General features: G+C 36.8%; 4 protein-coding genes across 10 annotated transcripts in view; 1 reads left to right on the top strand and 3 right to left on the bottom strand.

Annotated features, from left to right (window-relative positions):
* Positions 1 to 101: 101 nt before the first annotated feature.
* On the bottom strand, positions 102 to 2,624 carry LOC111501337 (chemokine XC receptor 1). The gene is made up of 3 exons (XM_023154655.3): positions 2,507 to 2,624; positions 1,268 to 1,309; positions 102 to 1,131 (listed from the first exon to the last, which is right to left on the bottom strand). Exon 3 carries the CDS (start codon positions 1,119 to 1,121, stop codon positions 102 to 104), a length of 1,020 nt encoding a protein of 339 aa, XP_023010423.3. The 5' UTR covers positions 1,122 to 1,131; positions 1,268 to 1,309; positions 2,507 to 2,624.
* Positions 2,625 to 7,066: 4,442 nt separating this feature from the next.
* Positions 7,067 to 8,521, bottom strand: LOC101470178 (chemokine XC receptor 1). Its single transcript, XM_004542920.2, has 2 exons — positions 8,464 to 8,521; positions 7,067 to 8,288 (listed from the first exon to the last, which is right to left on the bottom strand). Exon 2 carries the CDS (start codon positions 8,258 to 8,260, stop codon positions 7,268 to 7,270), a length of 993 nt encoding a protein of 330 aa, XP_004542977.2. The 5' UTR covers positions 8,261 to 8,288; positions 8,464 to 8,521; the 3' UTR covers positions 7,067 to 7,267.
* A 191-nt stretch (positions 8,522 to 8,712) lies between these two features.
* On the bottom strand, positions 8,713 to 12,902 carry LOC101469696 (chemokine XC receptor 1). 2 transcript variants are annotated; one of them, XM_004542918.2, is made up of 2 exons: positions 12,869 to 12,902; positions 8,713 to 11,010 (listed from the first exon to the last, which is right to left on the bottom strand). In XM_004542918.2, exon 2 carries the CDS (start codon positions 10,996 to 10,998, stop codon positions 9,955 to 9,957), a length of 1,044 nt encoding a protein of 347 aa, XP_004542975.2. In that variant the 5' UTR covers positions 10,999 to 11,010; positions 12,869 to 12,902; the 3' UTR covers positions 8,713 to 9,954. The 2 variants fall into 2 exon arrangements, with proteins under 2 accessions (XP_004542975.2, XP_004542976.2); XM_004542919.2 differs by having other exon boundaries at positions 8,713 to 11,006; positions 12,869 to 12,882.
* Positions 12,903 to 14,140: 1,238 nt separating this feature from the next.
* The window catches only part of fyco1b (FYVE and coiled-coil domain autophagy adaptor 1b), a 28,036-nt gene continuing 21,008 nt past the window's right edge, over positions 14,141 to 21,168 (top strand). For 4 of the 6 annotated variants that reach the window (XM_004542915.4, XM_076876546.1, XM_076876545.1 and 1 more), the window contains exons 1-5: positions 14,141 to 14,246; positions 14,795 to 14,875; positions 15,854 to 15,960; positions 16,973 to 17,098; positions 18,433 to 18,539. In XM_004542915.4, coding sequence (XP_004542972.2) covers positions 14,818 to 14,875; positions 15,854 to 15,960; positions 16,973 to 17,098; positions 18,433 to 18,539 — 398 coding nt within the window. In that variant the 5' untranslated portion in view covers positions 14,141 to 14,246; positions 14,795 to 14,817. Of the gene's footprint in view, positions 14,370 to 14,794; positions 14,876 to 15,853; positions 15,961 to 16,972; positions 17,099 to 17,242; positions 17,330 to 18,432; positions 18,540 to 21,168 lie in introns of those variants that run through there. The other 2 variants (XM_076876544.1, XM_004542917.4) reach the window with 2 other exon arrangements.

A 21,168-nucleotide genomic window follows, 5' to 3' on the forward strand; every position in this document is an offset into this window, starting at 1 on the left:
CATAAATCTTTGACTTTACACATTAAAAAATAATTTCAGGTGAATATATAAAAGATGTCAAATCAAATAAAAATAGTTACAGACTCAATTGGTGTTTAATTTCAACTGTGTATGTTTAATGGATGCAGTTCCAACTGAACAGCAGAACTCACAGTTGTAAAAGCTACATTACGAGTAACAGAAGTGTTCTGGCCAGTGTCTTCCTCTCTTTTCTTCCTGCACAGTTTTTTACAGCATAAAAGATTCAACAGATGCTTTCGCATCTTCTGTGAGAGCATACATAGCAGAGGGTTCATACAGCAGTGAGAATAGGCAAGCATTTCACAAATATGGTAGGCAACTGCTAACTGTTCCTGTGCCTTACAACCTATCGGTTTATAAAGAGATTTAATTAAAAGCACAATATGGTATGGCCCCCAGCAAAAGAAAAAGGCTGCAACAATACACAACAGCACAACTACAGTTCTGTTCTTCTTTCTGTTTAAAGCTTGTAAAACTTTCATTAGGATGGCAGAATAGCAGAAAATAATGATGGCATATGGGAGGAAGAATAGCAGTGATACTTGGAGATAACGTCCAAGCTTGTCATCAAATTCAGGCCCGCAATAGGTAACATTTTCCCAGTCTACTACTTTTACTATCATAGCATCGCTCAGGGATGCCGAGATGCTGATGACCCAGGCAGCTATACAGACACCAACTCCACACCTCTTCCTTTTAACTTGTTTGCTCGGCCAGTTGTGCAGCACCACGAGAATGAAACGATCCACTGTCATGGCAGTCAGTAGAATGACACTGCTGTACAGACCAACAAAGAATGCAGCAGTCAGAAATTTGCAGGCAAAGTCCCCAAAGACCCAGTGGTGTAAATGATCAACGGCCCAGAATGGAAGTGTGATGGTGAAGATCAAATCAGAGCAGACCAGGTTCAGGATGAAAATATTTGTGATACTTTTCAGTTTCTCGTAGATGAAGAGAACACATAAGAGGAGGCTGTTGCCTATGACGCTGATGATGAAGATCAAGATGAAGAAAGGGCCAGTAAAAGTTGGAAAGTCAGTCTCACAAAGAAATGCAACATCACTCAGTCCATGGTCACTCATTGTGAAGTTGTTTGTCATTGTCTGTTTTCTAGAAAAAACATAAACACAAAACTAGATTTATAAAATGTATGTACATTACCCCTTCTTTTTCCAATAAAATGACACAAACTGTTGAGTTTTAGTTTTCACCTTATGTAAGCAACAGGGATAGAGAAATCACTTACCCAAATCATCAGCTGTCATGCCTTGTGGTCAGTTGCATTGTGCTGGAAAAGTTGTGAAGTTCTTGTGTTAACTTACAGTTCCTCTTTTTATTCACAGTAATTCAGAGTTGCAGTTTTTTCTCTTTTGCAAAACACATGAATATTGCTGATGATATTAAAATGTGATTATGAGGACAGTACCCAAAACTTGTTGGAAAGCAGTTATTTTCAGCTGAAAACTGGAAAGATACAGCAAACCTTCAAAAAACTGACAATGATAACCTAAAATATACTTCTAATAATATGTACAGCATATTCAGTAGGTCAATGTATTTTAAAATTGCTACAACAGAATAACAATAAAAGGTCCCAATCATATGAACTGCAAAACCTGAAAATAACTTGATGAAACACAGCATACACGTCACTGTTATTAAACTAAAACTTCACGCTCTTTATCCTAAGTTACACTTTCCGGTAATTGTTACCCTCCCATATAAAAATGAAAAAAATAAATAAATAACCACCCCTTAGAAGGGATAGTATGCATGTGAATCTTAAGCTTTGGCTCTCTTCCAGAGGCCTGATAGTTTGAGGGTGTTGAGCAGTATCTTAGGTGTTCCTATGTCTGCAATCTTCTGGACAAACACCTCTGATGTTGTGCTGAAATCTGCTGGAGCCAGTCTTCCAATTTCAGATTTATAGCTTCTAATGCTTCCTTTACCACTGGGACCACTTTGGACTTTACCTTCCACATCCCGCTGTTGCTACAGTCCCTTGTACATCTCTATTTTCTCATGCTCCTTCTTTCTGATGTTGTTGTCCACTGGGATTGCCACATCTATCACAACCTCAGTCTTCGCTTCCTTGTCAGCCACCACTGTGGTGGTTGCTTGGCCAGCTGCTGCTTGTCTGTCTGAAACTGGAAGTCCCACAGGACATTAGCCCTGTTGTTCTCAACCACCTTTGTTGGTGTCTCCCATTGGGACTTAGGGACTTCAAGTCCATATGCAACTCAGATGTTCCTGTACATTATCCCAGCTACTTGATTGTACCTCTCAGCGTAAGCTGTCCCAATTTGCATTTTACATCCTGCTGCAGCATTGATAATAAAGACCAGTTTATTAAATCCAGTATCCAAAATGCTGGTGCATGCTCATTTTTACATTTATTAAATCAATTTGATTATTGGTAGTATCAATACCACTGCTGGTATCAATGCTAGCATGATAGGATCGATACTTTGTTTTGCTCCTTTACCTTTAGTGCGTTGCTCCCAGTCATCAGAAAGTTGACGTGTCTGTGCAAACACCACTCCTCTCATCCTGCCTAACTTTGCGCCACCCCTTCTTCCCTGCTCCACTATGTTTAGTTGTCTTGTGGTCAGGTGACTCAATCGCACAGAGCTGTAGTGAGTGAGAAAGCGCAGCATTGTGTAGAAGTACTTCACAACTGCAAATAAAAACACTGCGAACACAAATCCTGTACTGTGACAAACTAGTATAAATAAAAAGAGCTTTCACACAGAATGAGCAGCAAAAGAAACGAAGACAGGAGGAAGTAAATCCCTCAGACAGACCCAGACCACCAGCATACAGAAAAAGTCTAAAGACATTCCAGGTCTCCCAAAAACACAAGGATAGTTATAAGGCGTGGTCTTGTGTTCATTCATTATCATGAAAAGTAAAAATCACAGTGATTTTTTTTTTTAGTGGTTTTTAAAATGTGTTAATCTTGTAGATAATGACGCACCACTCTCCCCTTCATAAGCTGCTTTTATAAGTTAAAAGTATTAGTATACTGGCCCCGTATTTACTTGGTATCACATCAAAACTTGCACAAATATCACACACCACTAGCAGAAAGTCTAAAACAGGCTACGCAGCTTTCAATGAGCAGACTGCCTGCAGGTGTATGACAGAAAGCCCAGAAACGCAGCTTCACAGGAGGGCAGAAATCAGTTGGGATCCACCCACCAAACCACCTGCAACGAAACACAGAGAAAGGTACAAAGACCTGCTGGCTCGACCCTGTTTTAATTAATCTTTGATTTTCATGCAGCTGTTTCTTTTATTTAACTATTAAATCATATTTAATAATGATAAATGTTAGAAATACAGAAATAAACAACTTGCAGTTATATGTAATAATATATTAACTCTAACATGATTATGAAAACTCAAGATGTTGTATTAGTGGTTAAACTGGTTAAATTAAGGACATTCAGCAACCAGTTTTTTTTTGTTTTTGTTTTTGTTTTTTTGGTTATTTGTTTTTTGGTTATTTGTTTTTCATACATGCTAATCTGATGGCTGAGTCTGCACCTGCTGAACTTGCCTGCTTTGTTGAACTGAACATGCAAGGTGTTAACACGCTGGATCAATCGTTGAGCCTTTTCTATTATCATGCTAAGTCACACTTCACTCTAACTGATCTGCACCAGGAAATTTGTCCAACATGATTAGAAAGAGAAAATTGATCTTTCAAGTCGACAGGTCAAAGTGAAATTTGCTTACTTACTTCCTAGTTGCTCGCTTGTTGAAAAAGAAAGTATGCTGTTAAGAAAATATTAAAAGGTATCTCTTTCATATTAAATAAACTTCCACAAGATACAAACGTTAGTTGTATTTTTTTAAATCAAATGCATTGAGAATACTTTACATGAAATAAAATGTGAAAATAATCATGATATCAAATGGATAAAAAATAGCTTTGAAAGTGATTTTTTTGACAACAGAAAATGTAACACATGTAATCATAGAGACCGATCTACAATATCACTTCTACAATGTACAGTATAATCAACAGATCATTTTGGAGTAGTAGAAGTATAAAATAGAAGATTCTGATCAGAAAGTATATAAACACAGATGAAAACATTAAGAAAAGGTATTGAAACACAACACATTACACAATGTCAAAATGAAATTGTCACTTCTGTTTCTCTTTATATGATGGACACCTTTGCAGTAACTGGTAGAATCCCAGTCTAACCACAGAACACCCTGAATTTTCTGTGCATGAAGCAGCAGATGTAGCATTTGTCTTTCTATAAAGCTTGACTAATTGAGCTGTTTTTAATTTATTTGCCATTTTGTACCACTCTCTACCAAAGAGGTAACTATGAGAATGTTGGCTTTCTTTGTCTTACCTGGCTCAACAAAACTGAAAACCCATGTGGGACATAACGAATATTACAAAGGTGGTTATCAACTTTCACTGGTTGGGTATTCAGCATGTTACCATGGTGATTTAGCCAGGTAAAAACAAAGTCACTTTCGTAACAGAAAACTCAGGTCACTAAGCCATTAATCTTGCTGTGTGGTACACCCCTTTGGCATCAACAAAGTCAGACTCTATCATTAATAGAAACTGATGGACATTATGAACAATGCTGGGCATCCTCTGCACACGGCCATAAACAATCAGAAGAGTCTGTTCAGTGACAGGTTGCTTCTCCCCAAGACAAGAACTAACAGACTTAAAAACTCCTTTGTCCCACACGCCATCAAACTGTTTAACTCCTCTCTGGAGGGGAGAGGGAGGGGAAACAGGAGGACAAAGGAGGGGGGAACAACTAAGCTGTAGTGCCTCTTCACCTCACTGTACAATACCTTGTGCAATACTTTTTGTAAATAGTCAACAGTGCAATAGACTCAATACTTGAAATGTGCAATTCACTTGTATTTTATTTTTTATTCCTATTTATTCTATTTATCCCCTTTGTATATTTTATTTATATTTGTCTCTGTATTTATATATGTGTGTGTGTGTGTGTGTGTATATATATATATATATATATATATATATATATATAACAATTCTGTAACTGTAACTTCGGTCGTTGCTATGCTTTTTGGAAGTCGAATTTCCCAGAGGAACCCACCCGAGGGATTAATAAAGTTCTATCTTATCTTATCTTATCTTAATAGGTGCTGCCCATTTTTTGATCTTGTTACTGTTGCTTGTACTATATTAAGTTCAGCTAATTTATCTAATCAAACCCTCAAGCATCTAGCTGTCTCATCCTAATGCATGCATGCTACAGTAAATTCAAATTTCTTCCGCATTTTGGAGAGGGATTAATGCCATTGGACTGTCAGTTTTAGTTTCATCTCTGCACAGTGATAATGTATTGCACGGCATGGGAAGATACCTCCTAAACCTTTGTACTCCTATTAAATGCACCAAAGGGATAAAGCAGCAGTAGATGTCAATGATGGGATGAATGATCAACCAAGCATAGTGCAATGCATATATCAGTTCATGTGTGTACTCATAAAAATCCAATAGTAGCAAGGACTGTATAAACATGTGGATGCTAGAAGGAGCCAAGCATAGAAAAGTACTGACAGTTATGCCTAAAATCAATTTTGAAGGCTGTTGTTGGCTGTTTATCCTGCCCTGCTTCGCCATTATCCACATGTGAACATAACAGAATGAAGTGATAAGGACAGGAATGAGAAAGAAAAGAAAAATCTGTGTGTAGATTACAGTGAGTTTCATGGTTAGTGACTCCACCAAATTTACACACACTTTAATGTCAGCAAATTCGATGACTCTAAAACTCACAGCCAGTTTAATGCTTGCAGCAGCACACACCAGCCACATCACAATGCTACCTATGAGAACACCATATTTTGTTAAGGCCTGTGCAGACAAGCACCAAGGCTGAACCACAGTAACATAAGAATGCAAAGACATGGCAGTGAGGATCACCACGGCGGTGAATAGTCCCAGAAAATAAATCCCTACACTTACTCCGCAGGCCCACTCTCCAAAGACCCACGTATGGAGTGCATTACAGGCTGCAAAAGGCAATGTCACAGTGAAGCAGAGGTTAGAAACTGTGAGCTGAAGAAGTAAAATATCCGATGTGATCTTCCAAGCTTGTTCCGTCCAGAGGACCCACAGCAGGAAGCTGTTTGCAGGAAGGCTGATGCAGAAGACGAGACTGTTGACAGCAGCAGGATAGTAAAGTTCTGATATCTTAATGTCATATTCGGTCTCACTGCTGTGAGTCTCATTAAAGTGTATGTAATCATAACTGTCACTGTCCAAGGCCATGATTTACTTGTTTAGGTCTTGGGAGGAAAGTACTGTTGAGGAAATGAAAAAAAAATCTTATACTGTGAAGATGATTTATTTATTTATATATATAAACATAATTAATGCATTTTGGTACAAATATGTTAGTCAAGATAAAAACTAATACAGTTTAGAACCAATGATTATAAAGTTGAACAGCATAATATTCATGCCTTCAACAGCATTCAGGAAAAATTAAATGTAGAAATGTAAAAAGAATGATATAACATCATAAATCTATGAATGGCAAATAAAGCATGTCCACAGGGGTTATTGTGAACCAGTGAAGAAAATGGTCAAAACATATAATGTTGCTTGCATAACAGCACTGCAGTTTTATTTAATATTCCCTGGTTAATTCATATCGCAGTTATATCAAATTCCACTCCATATTCCTACATTTCCTTACATTTCCTGTATTTCTGTCACAACATTTATTTTTGTTAATAATAAATAAATAATACTTTATTATTGTTATTATAATAAATAATAAATACTAATATTTTATTATTACATGAATCATTTCTTATGAGTATTATCACCTAATTCAAAAGAGAAAAACAGCCAAGAAGAGCCTACCTTGTGCATGCACTCTGTGTTTCCCTCACTGATTGTGTTAATACACTTACACTTCGTACTAATATGGCAACAGAAATTTGCTTTCATTGCATTTTTTCCATCTAGCCTATAATGACATGTGCAGAGAGAAGAGAGAAGTGAAAACAGCTTCACTGGATTTCAGTAACATTGTATTTTGTTTTTTTACAAAAACAGCATTGCTTGTAAAAGTGCAGTAGAAAACAGATTCCTACACACGTACATTTTGCTTTTACTTGGCACATTAAAATTAAAAATGCATGTAATTTCTACTTAATTTCAGGAGAACATAAAAAAGATGTCAAATTAAATAAGAATATTTACAGATGTTTAACTTCACAAGTGGCTGTTTAACTGATTGTTGTGCAGTTCCAAGTTTATAGCAGAACTCCCAGCTATGAAAACTGCTTTCTGACTAACAGAACTGAGAGATGTGTCTCTCTCCCTGTTCTTCCTGAACAAAAGATTCAACAGATGCTTTCGCATCTTCTGTGAGAGCATATATAGCAGAGGGTTCATACAGCAGTGAGAATAGGCAAGCATTTCACAAATATGGTAGGCAACTTCTAACTGTTCCTGTGCCTTACAACCTATCGGTTTATAAAGAGATTTAATTAAAAGCACAATATGGTATGGCCCCCAGCAAAAGAAAAAGGCTGCAACAATACACAACAGCACAGCTACAGCCCTGTGCTTCTTTCTGTTTAAAGCTTGTAAAACTGTCTTGAGGATGGCAGAATAGCAGAAAATAATGATGGCATATGGGAGGAAAAATAGCAGTGATACTTGGAGATAATGTCCAAGCTTGTCATCAAATTCAGGCTCGCAATAGGTAACATTTTCCCAGTCTACTACTTTTACTATCATAGCATCACTCAGGGATGCCGAGATGCTGATGACCCAGGCAGCTATACAGGCACCAACTCCAGACTTCTGCCTTATAGCATGGTTGCTCAGCCGGTTGTGCAGCACCACGGTAATGAAGCGATCCACTGTCATGGCAGTCAGCAGAATGACACTGCTGTACAGCCCAACAAAGTATGCAGCAGTCATGAATTTGCAGGCAAAGTCCCCAAAGACCCAGTGGTGTAAATGATCAACGGCCCAGAATGGAAGTGTGATGGTGAAGATCAAATCAGAGCAGACCAGGTTCAGGATGAAAATATTTGTCATTGTGTTCAGTTTCTCGTAGATGAAAAGAACACATAAGAGGAGACCATTGCCTATGACACTGAGGATGAAGATCAGGATGAAAAGGGGGCCGGTGATGTTTGGAAAGTCAGTCTCACAAAGAAATTCAACATGATCACTCAGTCTATAGTCACTCATTGTGAAGTTGTTTTCCTTTGTCAGTTTTCTAAAAAACAAAAAACAAAAAACTAGATTTTTAAAATGTAATTAAAGACGTTAACTGAGCAGTTCTCTATTAAATAACAGAATTCTTTATTTTAGTTTTAATCTTTGTACATTATGTTAGCAAGTGGGAGCAGCCAGTTGAAGTCCAACTTAGGAGAAATAATACAGCAACTTACCTCAACAATCAGCTGTCAACTCTGGTGTTGAATTGCGCTCTGGTCAGATAGCTCTGATGGTCTTGACTAAAGTAACAGTTCCTCTTTTTGTTTCACATTAAGTCAGAGAGGCTGTCTTAACAAAAAAAAACAAAAAAAAACATGCCCAAAAACCATGGGCAACTTGTTTTTCTGCATTGAAAATCCAACTTAAACAAAATTAAAAGTACATTTTAATATTTTCTCATAGTTTTATTAAAAATGTAACAGACTACAAGCATGCAGCACTAGCCAAAATGAACACAAAAATAACTGCATGTATTATTTTGTTTATTATTTTGTAAAGCAAAAGAATAATGCTGATGGTATTAGAATATGAAAATAAGCACAATACCCAATACTCTGTTGGGAAGAAGTCATGTTCTGCTGAAAACTGGAAAGATTTTTTTTTTTTTTATTATTATCATGGATAATCAAAGTGACATATATGTATATATATATCTGTAATACCATGTACAGCATAATCAGCAGATCTAAACACAAATGAAATTGCTACAGCAACAAAAGGTTCTTTGATCATAGAAGAGTTTGGTCAGAAACTATAACCACAGATAAGTACATGAAGCAAACTTGATTAAACATAACATATTACAACATATTACAAAATATTACAACATATTGCACACCATCGATGTTAAACAGAAGTTTCCCACTTTTCTATTCTTCTTGTTTCAGTTGCACCTTTCCAGTAAATTACACGACTGCACTCTGACCCCAGAACAACTTGAAGTCTTTATGATCCAATCATCTGAATGAGGCTGTTTGAGTTACGATCATAGGTTTGGCAGGATGAACAGCTCTATAATATTTTACTCAGACTTTGCATTAAAAAGTCAGTTTCTGTTATTAGTAACTGCCAGTCATTTCAATTTGTGCTTTTTTTTTTTTATACCATTATCTGTAAACTCCAGAAACATAAGTCTTAATCCCAGATATCTCAAAAAGTTTCTGAGACAATCAAACCAGCTCTTCTGGTTTGAAATCATATAGACCACACTCCATTATGATGTTTATGATGACAATAAACCTCTTGAATATGTGTGCATACTTTGATCACTGATGGCTAAAGACATGAGGAAACCAAATGCAGTTTCACAAAGAAGTAGCAGGTTATGTTGCTCAGTCTATTTTTGGCATTTTATTTTTTATTTAATGTTATTTAGTGAATGTTAATATAAACATATTTGACTGAATAATAAATGGCAAGCAATAATCTGATGAAAATAAGCTGTTATGCTGCATTGATATAGGTTACTGATCAGTAATTTTAAAGAAGAGTCAGAAAATGGTTGTAAAAAGCACCAACATTGGGGGAAATCATTTTGGAAAAACATATTGGCAGTTCATTCCCAAGTGAACCCAGATTCAAAAGAACAATGAAATCCGTTTGAGACATTTTGAGAATCAACTATGTTAATGAACAAGATGTATTAGTTCTGTTTTTTTACAATATCAAGGTGCCTGTGACAACTCTTCACCACTTGTTATCGATATTATTGTGTGCCGGTTTTTACTGTTGCGAAAGCTGTTATTGTTTTTTTTGCGGCCCAAGCTCTTTAGCATTTCCTTCAAATGGGTTTTGAATTTAACCCCCACAAACACATAAAACACGGGGTTAAGGCAGCATTGTGAAAAGGCAAAAAGTCGAGTAATCTCAAGCGCATAATCCAGATTTTTGCTGTATTGACAATCTTCCCCTAATGAGTCACTTTCTCTGGGCCAGTAGGAAAAGGACTGCAGAAATATCACTAAATTGTAAGGTACCCATCCAACAAGGAAAACAACCATGAGAATAAAAATTAGTTTCAAAGTTTTGTTTCGTCTTCTTTGCACAGGATGAAGCAACCTGCACATGATATGAGTGTAGCAAAACATGAATACCACTGAGGTAATTAGAAAGAGGATGTTTTGCTGGTAGATTCCCCACAAGCTCCAATAAGAATCTGCATATACACAGTACTTTGACTCTGCAACTTTGGTGGAAGCAAAAGCTAGACTGGAAACCAGGATGCTAACGACCCAAATGATCGCAGATGCTACAATACTGTAATACCCTGTGGTGGAAACAATGTCAGACAGAGGATTTATAACAGCTATATAGCGGTGAGCAGTCATCAGGATGAGGAGGATACCGCTGCTGTAGAATCCAAGGCAGAAGATAAAGTTCACTATTTTGCATGCATGCTCCCCTAAGGTCCATCCGTGCATGTTGTAGTAGGCCCAGAAGGGCAGAGAAGCTGTGAAGAAGAGATCTGATACAGCCAGATTCAGGATGAAGGTGTTGGTGAGGGATTTCAAATTCTCAAACTTGACCAGCACCACGAGGACCAGGATGTTGCCAAAGATGCTGAGAATCACCACAATGGAGAAAAAGACTGGAGTGAAGATCGCTCCAAATTGGATGACACCTGTTTTGTTGCAGAGTTCATCGTAGTCATAATCATAGGGGTACGAGGTTGAGTCAAGGCTGGTGCTGATAGTATCTACGTTATCCATTGTATCCACTTTCTTCCAGCATAAAGGGAAATTTAAAAAAGACTGTTAGACAGGTATATCAAGTAGGTCAAATTTCACAGTCTTACTTAAGGACTTATAATATTATAAACCTTTGTTAGACAAGGCTATCTAACAAATATTAGCTAATGGTCAGTGACTCTGTATTTGGATGCATATCTCACTTTTCTCACTTACTCTCTATTATAATATTTAACCAAGAATACATTTTAAAAGTTATTTATATTTATGGACTTAAAAATGTATTTATGTAGTATATTCTATGCACTGATTTGTGTTTTTTGACAGGATTTTATCAACGAAAACATCAAAGAAGAAATGCAGCAAACCTAGAAGCTAGCAAATAAAAACTAATCAAGGACTGTTTGTGACTGAGCCACTTTTGTGTATATTTAGTCATTGCAGTGGGTACAAACTGGCTTGGAGAAACATTGCAGGTTGAGAAGGTACAGCACATTGTGAATTGCCTGACCAAACAGTCTGGTAGAGAACCTTAGAGAAGATGAAGGGCTCAAAGCTTTAAACATAAACCAAAACTTACTTTACCTTTTCACCCTGACTTTTAACTGAGTATGCACTATGGAGAGCGATTAGAAAGCAAAAGAAAATAATATAGTATGTGTAGATTATATTATTTAAGTTTATTTTCTATATTTTAGCTCATACTTTTAGCTGTTTTGCTATTTCTTATTTTTACTAAGTATATTTTTCAGTTTTCTTATCAGATTATTAGGCATACACACAAAAGGTGATTTTGTTTAAAGTTTGATTGACTAATTGGTCATTAGAGATGCACTAATCGACCAGTCAGGAAGAGGAGCCATCTGATTGCCAGAGTTCTCTGTCCTGAGCAGTAAGTCAGCCTCCCATATGTCTGACTGTGAACTTCATTCCAAGTGTCATTCAATTGTGCACAGATACTCACAGGTGCATACTAATGTGTCGTTACCATGGAAGCTCTTCACTGTGAGTGAAGACACAAAGTTGAATTTTGTTTGTTCATGCCATCAAGTACAGGTTTTAGAAATAAAACTGGAACATGAAAAATTGGTACTGAGAGACACTTACAAAAAATTGGAAATTGGAATTGACTAAGAAAATCAATGCATCTTTAATGTTGATCAATATGTAAATGTTGGAATATTGCAAGTAATCGGGATTGGTGGCCTGTTCTTTAAAGCATCAGTAATTTCATGTTTTATGAAAGCCTTGTGATACAAGGCTTATGTTAACACAAGAAGTATCATGTAGAAAATGAAATAAATCATATCAGAATCGGGGTGTAAAGTTAGTAAATCTAAGTAAATATTACCTTACCACACAGAATAAAGATAAGCTACTCCAAGAAGTTTTGTAATTTGAGAAAAAGGAAATTGTTTTGTGTTGCTAGTATAATTTGCTTGAGAACTTTTTTGCAAAAATCCATTCTAAGTAATAAGTAGGATTTTTTTTGAAAACATTCTAATTAAAACGTAGAGTTCTAGATTTATTTATGTCAATGCAACTCAGTTTGTTCAGTGAATATAAGATAGCATTAATGGTCATAAAAGGGGGGAAAGCCACAAAAAGGCTACATACATTCATTGTGTGCAGTGCACAAAGTGCTGTTGTGTGTCATTGTTTTCAATTTTCTCCATAGTTTCCTTAATCAGTGTCCAGGTTTTCACTAAATCAAATGCACAAATTAATCAAAATGTGTGCACAAATCTGCAATAGCAGTCACGCCTGAAAAATGTTCCCACTCTGTAAACATTGATTGAACCTGTACACACTCTAAACTTTAACGTCACTTTCAGCAAAGGTCAACCTTAGACTTTGACTGAAATGAAAGAAAATCAAAACTATACTGTACCTGCACAAAGGGGGTCTGCACACCAGGGTCCTCAGCAAGGTTGTTAGCGAAAGGTTGGTGAGAGTGGTTTTGAATATCACAAAGGTGAACAGAAACTACGCATTTTTTTCAGTTCATCCAATAAGCAGTGATTGTGGGACTTGTGTTTCACATGTGATGAAAACATGTTCCCTGTAACTGAAAACACTTAGTGGTGTGTACAGGTTTCATTTGTAAATCTGTGTTCTACCTGTAACTGTTTATTGAGAAACTTTCATTACTGCAGATAAACCAAAGACAATGAAAAGAGCCGATAGGGAAGAGATATCAAATCAGTTTTCCAATGCATCAAAGGTAGTCCTTTTACAATAAATAGACATTCAGGAAGGGCTGTTGCCTTAGCCGGATGATTCTAAATTGCCCATGTAAGAATAGTGAGAATGAGAATGTGAATGTTTGTCTGTCTGTCTGTTAGCCCTGCGTGAGACTGGCGACCTGTCCAGGGTGTAGCCTCCCTGTCCTCCTACTGTAGCTGGGACGGGCTCCAGCCTCCTCGCGACCATGATAATCAGATAATCGGAAGATAATGGATGGATGGATGGAAAGAAGTATGTGTCTAATTTATTAATATGTAACCCTTAGTAAACACAAATTACATTTGATGTCACTTCATGGCTGTTATTTAACCTACCTACCCAGATGCTGAGTGTTAAGAAAAGTCTGAGCAATAACTAGAACAGAAAAGTCAATAATGTGAATAAATGCACACTGATTTTGTGCGTGCTTGTTTGAGGGCATATGTCTGTGGTCACTTTGGTATTTTTTATCCTTATGAGACTGCTAAACTAACAACAAGAGCTTTTTTTTCTAAATAAATTCAGATTCAGACCTCTTTGTGTACCCCAGATATTTAATGTCAGTCAGTTGTTTTGTAATTCTTTTATTTAGCTTGTTTTTATTTATTTATTTATTTATTTATTTTTACGTGAAATGGTCCCTTTATTTAAGCAGCCAACAAGTTCTTACGTTTTTGAATTCTAACAACTGGTTTTAAATATCCTGCACTAATTTTTTACTTTCTATTATGAATTTGAACTCTTAAACGGTTTTACGTTGTATTTATTTTATATATTGTATCGTGTATATCCAGTATTAGACTGTATTCAGCTTTCTATTTTACCTTGCATTTATTTTATCTATCATGTGTATTCCGTGTCATATAAACATATCATGTTTTCAGCTTTCTGTTTATGGTGTGTCTCAACCAAACGTGAACAGACCTCGGCCATACACCGTGGTTAGTCAGCCGTCAATCATTTCCAGAGCCCGCCCCTCACCGGCAGCAAGTTTCTGCTATACCACTGATAAACTGGACAGTCCGGACAATTTTATACATCAAGTACGTGTTTTGTATTGTGATTTATTCAACAACGAAGTCTTTATCCTTATTTACAACCAAAGTAGGATGATTAGCGACAGAAATGTAGATGAAATAAACCAGGAAACGAGTCGCTGAGAGCAGGTGCATGTCCATCCTGTAGCGCTCACTGTTTTGACAAATCGATGTTTATGTCGCGGTTTGTTGCATTTTAAAGTGATAGGAGTCAACTTTATTGGCTCGTCATGGCGACGGTGGATAAATCTAGACAAATCTTGTCCCAGTGCGCTCTGACAAAGACGATGTAGCGACAAATTGTGACCTGTCGTTGTTCCTTTGTACATGCAGTTAAATTTTGTTAACTTTACTGTTACTTCGTTTTACAGCCACCAGAGCCTTCATGAACCTCCTACTTTACAGCAGGAGGAACTAATTTAGGACTGCACTGTTTACCTCCGAGTGTTTTCTGTGTGTGTGTGTGTGTGTGTGTGTGTGTGTGTGTGTGTTCTGGAGAACTCGTGATGACGTGCTAGATAACTTGAATTTCCCTTTTTTATCCCTCTGTGAAGAATTGCCTGAGTACATCCCTACAATGGCCTCCACCTCAGTTGGGGATAAACAGTTGCAGAGGATAATCAGAGATCTGCATGGTAATCAAGCTCTCCACACATACAGCAAACCCCATATGTGCATTACAGTAGATACAATATCATGCAATATGCATCAGGTGTCTTGTCCAAAGGATTCTGCAATATTTACATCAGCCAAAGATTTTTTTTATATGTAAATGTTTGTTTGTTTGTTTTACCAGATGAACTATACACTAACCAGTTACAGCATTTACCAGCATCACCAGACAAATACTGTGTCAAGTCTCCACCTGCCACCAAAAAAGCTATGACCTGTCTGAGCTGTTTTGGCAGCTCGTTTGGGAATGTCCTGGGGTGCAAGAATAGGGAATCAGTTAAGGGTCCAATTTTGTGCAGTTGGTCTAAATTCGGTGTCACCGAGCTTTTCATGTACTTTATTCATAGCTGAAGAGTTTGAGTTTTTGCACACCTGATATGTACAGAACCTTTTTTCATACTGTATATCAACACTGTGTGTTCAGATTAAAAAAAAGAAACAAAGCAGTCACATTAAAAATAACTCTGCAAGATTCCTTTTTTTCCTCACAGAAAACATAAAAAATAATCAATTACAGTAAAGTCCTTTAAAAGCTTTTCAGTATCCAAACCCTACTTGGGCCTCCATACTGTAAATAGGTCATGTTTCTGTACATCCCATTAAGTTTAGAGGCTAAGTCAACATACTAGGATCAGTTTTTTTTGGTGTGTCTCATAATTTTGCTGTGGGAGGTCACTATCTTGGGGAATAGTCTTCTTTTGCAATTATGTTTAAGGTGTGTCTTAGTAGTGTCCACATGACCCGAGATTTCCCGGCCAAACACGGTATTATAGTGACACGACCAAAGGTATTCACTCCACCTGTCTATGGCTTGAGTGACGTGGCTGCTTGGTTTAAATGTCACAAAAATATTCTGGGACAAAAAAAAAAATCTATCTACACAAAATCACATATTTGTGTTTGGGTTAATAATGCTCTTGTTCTTCTTTTTTAAAATGTAGATGCAGTGATAGAGTTAAGTAAGGAACACAGGGAGTGTGGTGAACCCATAACGGACGACTTCGCCAACCTGCACAAGTTCTTCTACAAACTAGAATACCTGCTGCAGGTATGTCGCCATATCAAAGAGAGTAGCATTGGGTAAATTAAACCATAAGTACCTACCACTCCCCCCACACACTCTTCCTTTATCGTATGTGCTCACATAGCCCTTAATGGATCTGAGCCAGAGAACGCATCAGTTAATCATAGCATCTCAGCACTTCCATCTAATGCTTGCTTTTCCCTTTATTTCATTCATTCTTTCTTTTGTGGTTTCACAATTTTATGCGTTTTTCTGCATAACTGGGGAAGTGGTCACACATTGTCTTGAACATATTTGTTAATTGCTTAGCAAAAGCTATTTCTGCTGGAGCCGTTACTAGAAAGACAGTTCCTGAGGCATGTCTAGCCATCAAACTATGTGCATGCTTTACCCGATCCAGTTGACCTAAACCTTGGGCCCCGCTCTTTCTCAACCAGATCAAGGCACAGTAAGGATAATCACACCAGAGTATGGCACGATGCGATCACACTCAGTAAATACTCTCCAGGATTGTATAGATTGCCTAGTGTGAATACACCATTAGCTTCTGGTGGAAGTGGCTAATTTTAAGGGTATCCCGGTGTAGCCAGTGGATTTCTGAGCAAAGAGATCCATTTCTGCTTGCAAAAAAAAAAAAACACAGAACTATTTACCTGCATGTAACAGAAGCCTGGTCAAACATGACTTGTCAGTACTATTGGGAGTGCTGTAGACTAGTGTTCTTAAGTTATGAACTCTTAAAATGAAACATTTCACAAGACTCATCTCACAAGCCTTCCTGTATTTAAAGGTTATGAGTCCTGATACCAGTGAGTAATTTCTTTAATGTGCTTGAGCTGTTCTTGTAAAGTCCAAGTTGAAGAAAATACACATTTGTGTAGCTCAACTATGTCTTTTTCTTTCCCTTAATCTTCTTGAATTACATTAACAACTACTAAACACTAGCAACTCAGTCACCACGGTGATGTAGTACAGTCCACATTACAGAGCACGTTGTTTATGAATGCAATAATTTTGTGTCCTTTGTGTCTCTTAGTTTGACCAAAAAGAGAAGACAACCTTTCTTGGCCAGAGAAAAGACTACTGGGATTACTTCTGCGACTGCCTGATTAAGATCAAGGGAGCTAACGATGGCATCCGTTTCGTTAAGTCCATCCCTGAGGTAATCCTCCTCTGCAGCACACGCGTACACTTAGTCACCCTTCGTGCCTCAGCCCTTCCATGGCGTGAAACACATGCGCACATGTATACAGACAGTGACCGTATAACCATGTAACTAATATTCCGACCAATCAGGTGCACTAAGGCTCAACGCTGCTAATTCACATGCTATCTTACACTTATGCCACCTGTACTGTTTCCTCCTCACTTTTTGTCCTGGAAATTCACACTGGTGAGCCTCATACTTCAATAACTATTCATGATTTGGTCCTAGTTTGTATTGTAATGAATTGGTTTCCTGTTGAACTGTTAGTAATATTTGGTGGTTAAGTGATCAAAGTGTTCTTTGTGTATTGGTTATTAGCATTTACAAGTTATGTTGTTCTATTTGTAAAGGCAACAGCTATGACTACGTTCATTATCTGCATATTTCATGGTTATTTTCCTGCATTCCAATAGACGTTGGGTACCCACTTTTATAGATGATAATTTTAGGGTACTGAATTATGTGCCAGATAATTTTTGACTTATCATCTATTTTTAAACTATTTTTGTAATTGTTTATCACAAGCCTGTTAATATTTTTTTGCTGTTAAGTAATCCTTGATTTGATAACATAAGGAAGACAGATCTGTGGTTTAAAGTTTTTTTGAGGGGGGAGGGGTGGGGTTTAAATGGGTCAGCGTGTTTATTTTCAGAAGTCACACAGTCTAGTCAATAACATCTGACTGATAATTAATAATTAAAAACCTTTGGCACTCTGAAAACCTAAAACATTATTATTTTTTTTCTCTTCTTTTACTGTTTTTATTTGCTGTCCATTGGTCAGAGACATAAAGACGTCTCCAGCTGGTGTCTGTCTGGTGTATCTGTGTCTCTTATCTTACTTAAATCCCTCCATCTGCCAATGCATTGGAGAGTCTAGGCTTAGAAATAACATTGTACATCTATTCTCTATATGGTGATCATCTTTAAATTTAGATATCTTTAAGCTGAACTGCGATTTATGCAGTAGAATTAAACATTTCCATGTTAAATTGAAATGGCCAAGACTGTTGCTGAAGACAACTAAAACTTTGATCCTTAAAGTCTGCGATGAACAGATTTTACATTTACTAACCTCAAAAATGGCAAAAGAGCTGTAGTCTTATTTTTAAAAGTCTTAACAGTTTCCTTTTAATGCTTTATACAATAATATTTTAGGAAGTAGAAACTGACGTCTGACCTATTTAACAAGTTAGATAAGAAAAACAGTGGAGGTTAGTCCACCTTGGATTGAGTTTGCCAGTGTTGTGCATGTTTATGACAAAAGAGTCTATTTTTGTGTGTCCTCAGTTGAAGACATCACTGGGGAAAGGAAGGGCTTTCATCCGCTACTCGCTCGTTCACCAGCGTCTTGCTGACACACTGCAGCAATGTTTTATGAATCTGAAGGTCACAAGGTGAGAGGACACATCAGCTCAGATTAATCTAATGTTCACTTAACGCATCGAAATATCGTAACATTTAAGACTAAAAATAATTAGATGATTATTTTTAGTCTTAGTGTTATGGGCAAAAGAATTCTGTAAATGATAGAAACTGGAAACACTATCTGTAACACTATTTTACATTTTAAAGTGGATATTATGTGCTTTAGTTACATTGAGCAGTTGCTTCTGTGATCACTTCCTAGTGATGTCATTTTCTGTACTTGGACAAGGTAGCGCTAAACATGCCCCAAAATCTGTAACTTTAAACACTTATTTTTAAAATCTAGTTTTAAGTCTGTATCAGTTTATGCAAGCAGGACCCGATGGTATGTTTCATGTCTGCTTTAAGAAGAAAAAAGCATGATATCAGATTGAATGCCTGACTTAAACATTGAGATCTATGGACATGTTCCATGACAGTTCAGTTTAGTGAGAATATTAAACCCGTTTCGATGCACACTTAGGCTTAAATTCATAAATACTATTGTTTTCATGGTAGCTGATGATATTGAAATCTAAAAGGTCAGCTTTAATGTATTCTATGCTGCAAGTTGTGAAATGACAAAATTCTGGATACTGGGCAGTGATAAAGCTGGCATTGCGCAAATGACTGCAGTTAAGGTTTAATATGGAAGCCCGTTTCCGCCACTAAAAAAAAAAAAAAAGGATCCATAACTCAAAATTTTGAGTTATTTTCTTGAAATTTCGAGTTATTATCTCGAAATTTCGACATATTAACTCAAAATTTTGAGAAAAGCAACTCGAAATTTCGAGTTAGCGCTGCCAATCAGTAATCTACGTGAATGACGTCATTTCCATGTTACCCGGAAGCTGAAGCCCTCAGCTACAAATGCTACAGCTAAGCTACCGGTATTACATCCAGTCGTGAATGCACAGATTGCTGAGTGTTTTCAGCCTGGCTTCACAAATGATGTGTTATTAGCTGAATCACATGATGTTACTATCAGCAAACATACTTTAATTTGTTGGGATCCGTTTTTGAGTGCGCGGTCCTGCGCCATATGCTTCCGGGTAACAAGAAAGCGACCTCATTCACGTATATTTTTGATTGACAGAGCTAACTCGAAATTTTGAGAAAAGTAACTCGAAATTTCGAGTTATTTTCTCGAAATTTCGAGTTATTATCTCGAAATTTCGAGTTATGGATACTAGCTTTTTTTTTTTTTTTTAGTGGCGGAAACGGGCTTCCATAGTTTAATCTCCACTTATCTGAAAAGAAGAAATTATTTACAAAAAACTGACAAAACAAAATTAGGAAAACATAATTTAATAATGGAAGCTTAAAGTATTTCCCTGGACTAACCGATTAATCAAAGCTAATTAGAATGTGTAATTCTGTTGACTGCATGCATTTCCTTCATGGCTACATGCAACATGAACAGTGGTTTATCTCTAAATGTCCTAATTCATCAAAGAGTACTTGTTATTGAAGATAAATTGATACATTTTACAGTTCCTGACTATGACAGTTTGAAAACTGTTGCCAAGATGTGTGTTTTACTCCAGGCATACTGTACTGCTTTGTTTTGGATGTTCTTAGGAAGTGTGATTCTCCCTTCCTTTTTTATGTCCTATTTCTCCTTTTCGACTGAAATCACAGCAACCAAAAAAAAACTTGACCATAGACCTTTGTAGCACTGCTCAGTTCCTGTCTTTTCTCAAATCAAAATGTCAGTTTTATTTTTGCGTTAAGGAAAAAAAGAAGTAGTTTATTCTCCACGCATAGTAAAACTAAACACAGCAGTTTACACCAATGACATGCTTAGTTTGCAAGTTTCTCTTCACATAAACAATATTCAAAATGTAAAGAAAATAAAAATGCAAATAACAAAATGCAGGTTTAAGTAATAAGTAATTAACAAATAAAGAAATGAGTTAAAAAAAATATAGCTCATCTTAAAAACCAGAGATGCAGTATCTGTGCCTTTTGCAAATAAAGGAAGCGCTGTACAAATTAGACGCAGTCTAATGGGCCATGTTTGGCAGTATGAAAGAGAAAATATTTAACTTATATTTAAACACAGTGGGTTTTGTAAGTATTTTACATTCAGTAGAGATTCAGCGTAGTTAGCAAACACACTGGAATGAGGAACCTCAGGAATGGACCTGAAACAGGTTTGGTGTTTTGGTGGTGGGTGGCAGCTTCTATGTTTGAGCAAATAATTCTTCACCTCTGGGGTGCAAAAGCATTTTTCCCAATATGAACTATGAAAAAAACAAAATACCATTTCATACGACCTTTGGTGCTGGACTGAGTGCGCTTAGAAATAGTGCCTAGAAATAGTTTTTCTTTTCTTTTTTTTAAATTTCAAGACTTTGAATACTTCAGTAAAAACTTTCCCTGTTTTCAGTCTATAGGCTCAGCTTATGTAAGACAAGCCAACTTGTCTTACATAAGCTGAGCCTATAGACTCAGCTTATGTAAGTCTATAGGCTCTGTGTAAATCTGTGCCATCACAGATTTACACAGATTGCAGTGTAAATCTGTGCCATCAGATTTACACTGCAAACATGCTGACAGTTGTTTTATTTAAACAATTAAAGCGTTCTCAGAAAGGGTAGCCTCATTACTTTATGT

The sequence above is a fragment of the Maylandia zebra genome, linkage group LG18, assembly GCF_041146795.1.
Source record: "Maylandia zebra isolate NMK-2024a linkage group LG18, Mzebra_GT3a, whole genome shotgun sequence".
NCBI classification, from domain to species: Eukaryota; Metazoa; Chordata; class Actinopteri; order Cichliformes; family Cichlidae; genus Maylandia; species Maylandia zebra.

Coding starts and splice junctions, on each gene's coding strand:
- LOC111501337 (XM_023154655.3), bottom strand. CDS start 1,121: ATGACAAACAACTTCACAATGAGTGACCATGGACTGAGTGATGTTGCA.
- LOC101470178 (XM_004542920.2), bottom strand. CDS start 8,260: ATGAGTGACTATAGACTGAGTGATCATGTTGAATTTCTTTGTGAGACT.
- LOC101469696 (XM_004542918.2), bottom strand. CDS start 10,998: ATGGATAACGTAGATACTATCAGCACCAGCCTTGACTCAACCTCGTAC.